We start from the raw sequence: 6,272 nt of genomic DNA, 5'->3' as shown, positions 1-6,272 counted from the left end.
GATGGCACTACATCCAACATGGCGCCGTCCACGGATTTCGCTACAATAAATGTTGGGCATGTTACTGCGAAAGTAATTCCCAAAGAACATGTAAATCTTGACACGTAATTGATACAGAGATGAGCATTAAAGCCTTTGAATTGGTGCCCGCCATAGAGCGGTTGAAGTTGATGTCAGATAAAGCAAAGACTCAGGTACCGATATTTAGATCGATAATGTAGACCTCATCATCAGTCAGTATGACATTTGAGCATTGAAAAAAACTACCCGATTACGACATTTAAAGTTTGTATACTCATCCATTACACTACAGTTTCTATCAAAGGTAAACCTCGCAAAAGTCTTGAATAAAGGGAAAAGTATGATGGAAATAATTGGTGTACCTATATATAAATAAAAAAAAAACAGTAACAACAGTACAGTGGTTTTCCCAGTTCCGGATAGGCGACAAGTCATCTCGTTTTTTCGTTCCAACAGAGCGTGGATTATGAAAGTGATGTGATAAATCCATAACACATAATGCAATCCATCTCGCCCAGTTTTAAATTATTTTTGACCTTTAAGCATATCACAAAATGTTTAAATTTATAAATGTGTGTACAATGTGAATCACATTGCCAGTTCTGGACATGACTCTTTACAGAACTGAAGACTACACTTTGTATGGTGAATTACTTTCTGCTATTGAATGAAAGACTTTATACATACTGTTGACGATAAGTTACAATCAAACTTTAAAAAATAAAAGTTACAAAGAGATGCACACATGCAGGAGTGCATCCAGGTTTTACTTGCACGGCAATATCTAAAAAAACACATGAAAAACAAAGAACTGGGATAGTAGTAATTTTTATTGTAATTCTTAACTGAAATAGAAATCAAAACATAAAGTATTGGTAGAAAAAATATTTGTAAATAAGATTAAATAAAATAAAAGCTTTAAATTAGCTATAAATAAATGTAACAATAGTTAAAATCAACCTTAAAAATGTTTCTCATTGTTCAGTTAATAACATAGATGAATGAACATATCACAAAAATAACCAAAGAAACAGCTTGACAAAATTAAACTAAAACACAACTAAAACATATGCCAACATTTGGGAAAATACTATTAATATTCTCTCTCTCTCTCTCTCTCTCTCTCACACACACACACACACAGACATTGTTCAGTTAATGTAAATATCAAAGATGTATCAGACGTTTCTCATTTTGTACAGTAAGATTCAGCTTCATAATATTCTTGCAGTGGCTCATGCATAAAGTCATCACTTGGTCAAATCTTTACTTCATCAGCACTATGTGTCTAGTTAAACCTTTGTGTAAAGAATGCCAAAGATACAAAGGAAAATTATCCATTATGGACAGTTGCCCTATATATGAAGTTAATAAAATATAATGTTCATATTTGTTAGAATTGGGACAAAGGAATGTAATTTATCACCAGTTGTCCTCTTACATTACACACACACACACACACACACAATCCCTCCATGCATTAAGGCTTTTTAATAAAATGAGTTTTCATTGGGTTTGGTAAGGATGATATATGAATTCCATTTCCAGTGCATTTGAAAAAGAAATAATATGTTTGTCTGCCTGTCTGTGTCTGTCTGTCTGTCTGTCTCTCTCTCTCTCTCTCTCTCTCTCTCTCTATATATATATATATATATATATATATATATATATATATATATATATATATATATATATATATTGCACCTTAAGTTTGGGATCACATTTTTGTCAGTTAAAATGCATAATTTGTCATTTAATCAATGAATCATTAATGTGAAAAGAAACTTAATTCGAAACGATAATGGAAATGTGTATAATATAGGCTGGCGGATAATAAATGAATACTAATGTTAAATTAAAGCATGATCCAGAATGGAAATTTCATAGTGCAGCTGATTTGAGGTGAACAAGCTAATTCTACAAAGTTGTGGTGGAAAACTAATTGCAAAGAAGATTTTTCATTTTTAGGGCTACTAGTGCAGTAAGTACTATTAACTATTTTCCTTTGTCCCTTTAAAATCTTGTGTGGTGCTATAATTTTGAACATGGGAAACACTGCTGCTCTTGGGATTATATGATTTCTTCTACTTCTAACATAGTTCCACAAGGTTTACTTTCTTGTTTTTTGTATTGATATGTGCTCCAGACAATTGTTAGAGTTAAGATGTCTTCAGCTACCACCCAGTTTGAAGAATTATTTTCAATCTTCATTTGACTTGTTGATCCTGTATTCAGTAAACTGGTTTGTTCATTTATCAGTAATGTTCAATCTATTGATTGGGTCAAGGGGTCCTCGGTAACATATTGTTCCTGCATAAACAAAATGGAGGGGTATTTACTCCTGTCAGTATTGATGGGCCATGTTTATTAATTAATCCAATCACAACATCATCATCAAGGATATATAATCACCTTTTCTTTGTATTCTTTCTTTTAATAGATTATTTGTCCTCTTCTATGCTTACTCCTTTTTTCTCTCTCTCCCTTTCCCTTATTTGTATAACCAAGTGCAAGCCAACCAGTGTATAATTTTCAAGTCTGACAATTGAAAGATAGTACCATCTATTCCCACACCCTCACTTCTACCAGAAAGAAATTCTCCAGTTCGGTTCCACCACACCAACTGTTCTGTTACCCCAAATTAGCCATATCATAAAAATATCCAAAATTAGCTACAGCAGGGCCTTTTTTTATCAGCTGTGAACCTGGTTATTTGTCAAGCTATTTTTACTTTACACCCAGCTACTTTATAAAATATAAAAAAAAACTGTATCCCCATTCGGGGGAGGTCCCCAAAAGCCCCATGCCTACTTTCGCAACTCACCCTCCAACTTTAATGGATGGCCCTGTAAGGGGAATTTGCTGCTAACATTGCTGTATATCTTGTATTTGGTGATGTACAGCTTTAAGTATGTATGTGTACAAAAACGCCTAAAAGTACTCCTTGTCTCTTTAGTTCAAAGTGATAAAATGAGAGTAAAAATAACAAAATTACTTGTAAAGAATTGAAAAAATAATTGAATGTATAACTCTGGTTGTAGAATTGGTGACATAATGTTTGTCATAAGCTTTCATGAAATGTACAAGAGAGGCTGAACAGGGTGTAGAGAGGAAAGCAGACAGATATATGGCTGATGTATCATTGGCTCAATGACCGTGGTATCAGCGATTGACCATCTTCGCTTGCCACGGTTCTGATGTGATAGCCCTTTATACACCTTGCCATATTGAGCAGATATTTCTGTGCTTCAGGTCTGTGAATTTCATTGGACATGGTGGCAAGCCACTGCATCCAATCAAAATAAAGTTGTTCAAATATGAACACTTTTCCTGCACAAGGGGAGCACACAACTTGTGTGGACTGAGAAATAAGCAATTTTCCAGTGCCAGTCCATGTTTGCACAAATACCTTTCACTCAAATAGACCTATAATGGTTTCCCTCTAGTATGTAGTCATACTTTCGATGTTAAACTTACAAAGTATCCTTTGTAGGTCAGTTGCCTCTGTAATTTTTGGCCGATGTACAATGTACCAGGTACCTTGCTATTGGTTAGTTGGCATTACATACTAAGGTAGGCAACTTATGACATCCAATAGATGTTGCTAGGACAAAGCACCAGTATATCTGTGCAGTCTGCCAAGGTGTAGATAGGGTTATCATGTCGGAACCTCGGCTAGCGAAGATGGCGATTGACAGGCCAATCTTTATTTCACTCAGACTAAAATTGTTTCAGCAAGTTATGGCCATATTTCCATATATACTTGTTTATTAGTCTAGTCAAACTGGAAGCAAAGATCCTAATCTGCCATAGCATAATGTGACTGCAGATCAGGGTTTTCACTGTTTGTTCTACTGACCAATTCTAACAAACTACACAGACCCAGATATGTTGGCGCATTATGTGATGGCAGATCTGGGTCTGTGCAGTTTGCAGTTGGTTTCAACTTACAGGTGTGTGTATATATAGTATACATATGGAGAAAATCCCTTTTCCTTGTTTTGTATAGTCTTGTGATATGTGTGATTTACTGTTAATGAAAAGGCCAATAAAGCAGTTTAATTAGGTGGGGAAATCTGATATGCACAAAAAATCCTACCTACAGTGAAAAAAGAAAAATGCAAACCTTCTACAGAAAGTATGTCTGGCAGTCTTGCCACTTTTGTGCCATTATTGTGCCTGATTTTCAAGAATCAAATCGATTTAATTGAAAATGTACAAAGATAGAGTAGCATTCCTCATAAATCATTACTGGAATGTACCATATGCAAACTGCCAACTTATTAAACAGAAAGAAATGCAAATTACACAAGGGGACACCAGTATAAAATATATAAAGTGTTACCGGAACTAAATATGAAGTACTTTGGCTTTGTACCAAAATCAAGATCTTGTGACTTATGGAAGAGTTTGCCAGAATCTGTGGTAAATAAATTTTGGACAAGCCAACTAATTAAATATGATGCTACAGTTAAAAGTTAGTCATGGCAAAACCTCAGGATAGATGAGGTGATAGTTGAAAGTGTAAAGCATGCAGTCCAAGGAGCTGATAGTAGAGGCTATAAGGCCTACACTCAGGTAGCCTATAGTAGAGGCTGTATGGTTTACAGCAAGAGGAGCCTAAGGTATAGACTATAAGGTCTGCAGTCAGAAAAACTGATATTTGAGGCTGTAATGCCTACAGTAAGAAGAGCTGATATAGGCTGTAAGGCCTACGGTAAGAAGAGCTGATAGAGGCTGTAAGGCATACAGAGGAGTTGATAGTAGAGGCTGTAAGGCCTACAGTAAGAAGAGCTGATAGTAGAGGCTGAAAGGCCTACAGTAAGAAGAACTGATAATAGAGGCTGTCAGGCCTACAGTGAGAAGAGCTGATAGTAGAGGCTGTAAGGGCTACAGTAAGAAGAGCTGATAGAGACTGTAAGGCATACAGAGGAGTTGATGGTAGAGGCTGTATTGCCTACAGTAAGAAGAGCTGATAGTAGAGGCTGTAAGGGCTACAGTAAGAAGAGCTGATAGAGACTGTAAGGCATACAGATGAGTTGATGGTAGGGGCTGTAAGGCCTACAGTCAGACAAGTTGATAGAAACAGTATGATCAGAAGAGCTGATATTGGAGGATAAAAGGCCTACAGTCAGAAGAGCTGATAGTAGAGACTATTAGGCTTACAGTCAAAGGAGCTGATGGTCAAGGCTGTAAGGCTTACAGATGAGATGATAGTAAAGCCAATATGGCCTACATTCAGAGGAAATGATAGTAGAGGCTGTGAGGCCCATAGTCATACAAGTTGATAGTAGAGGCTGTAAGGTCTACAGTCAGAGGAGTTGATAGTAGAGGCTGTAATGCCTACAGTCAGAAGAACATCTATCAAAATTAGCTGGCATCAGCAGAATGACACTTGTCTGCAACCAAACAGCCAACTATGCTTCACTTAGCAACAGTCAATTACTTGATGCTGTTGTTTCCTTGGTCATGAAGGCACCATGTGCTCCATAAACCATAGAGCCAAGTCATTGTCAGCAAAAGAAATTAACTAAAATTTATCTTGGTCAAATTATTTTTACAGTCATACATTGACAATGAATATTTAATGTACCTTTATTAGATTAATTTGTCAAAAGTTTATGGATGATGTTGTAAAAAGGTTATGCATGATGGTGATGATGATTATGATATTGTTTCTTGATGATGATGTCAAGATCACGTGGAAAACTGTAAAATCATGTAAAACTGAGTCAAAACCAAGATCTGCAAAGTTTGCATCCATGACCTACTCTTTGCTGATGATCCAGTGGTTACAGGCCAGCTGAAGGATGCCAACAATATATGATGATGATTATGATGGTAATGTTAGGTTTCTTGATGATGATATTGAGCTTCTTTGATGATGATAATGGGCTTCTTGATGATGATATTGGGCTTCTTTGATGATGATGTTGGGCTTCTCGATGATGATGCTCATGATATTGAAGCCATTAAAAATGCTTCTTATTGCACTGGTTTTAAAATTAGGCTAGGTACATAGGCTTTCTTTTTTTTGTTTTATACATTATATATATTATAATGATTAGCATATATAATGCACAATGTGCTTCAGGTACTGGGCTAAACTGACTTGATTAGATGCATACATCAATTTCAGGGGAAAAAGGTGCTAGGGTCAGCAGCTAAAACAGATTGGAAGCGCACATTTTTTTGCCTGATGATGATAAATGTGCTTCTTGATGATGATAATAATGTTCTTGATGATGATA

At 35.9% G+C, this 6,272-nt stretch overlaps 1 protein-coding gene across 1 annotated transcript in view; it reads left to right on the top strand.

The window, feature by feature from the left end:
* The window catches only part of LOC149785708 (transforming growth factor-beta receptor-associated protein 1-like), a 107,608-nt gene continuing 101,336 nt past the window's right edge, over positions 1-6,272 (top strand). The window contains exon 1 of the mRNA XM_089979575.1: positions 1-194. Within this exon, the coding sequence (XP_089835701.1) occupies positions 120-194 (75 nt within the window). The 5' untranslated portion in view covers positions 1-119. The remainder of the gene's footprint in view (positions 195-6,272) is intronic.

This window comes from Sinohyriopsis cumingii, chromosome 13 (assembly GCF_028554795.1).
Source record: "Sinohyriopsis cumingii isolate HCF-2022 chromosome 13, ASM2855479v2, whole genome shotgun sequence".
Taxonomy (NCBI): Eukaryota; Metazoa; Mollusca; class Bivalvia; order Unionida; family Unionidae; genus Sinohyriopsis; species Sinohyriopsis cumingii.
Note: the sequence above shows the minus strand (reverse complement) of the source record. Positions and strands in the feature narration are given on the sequence as shown.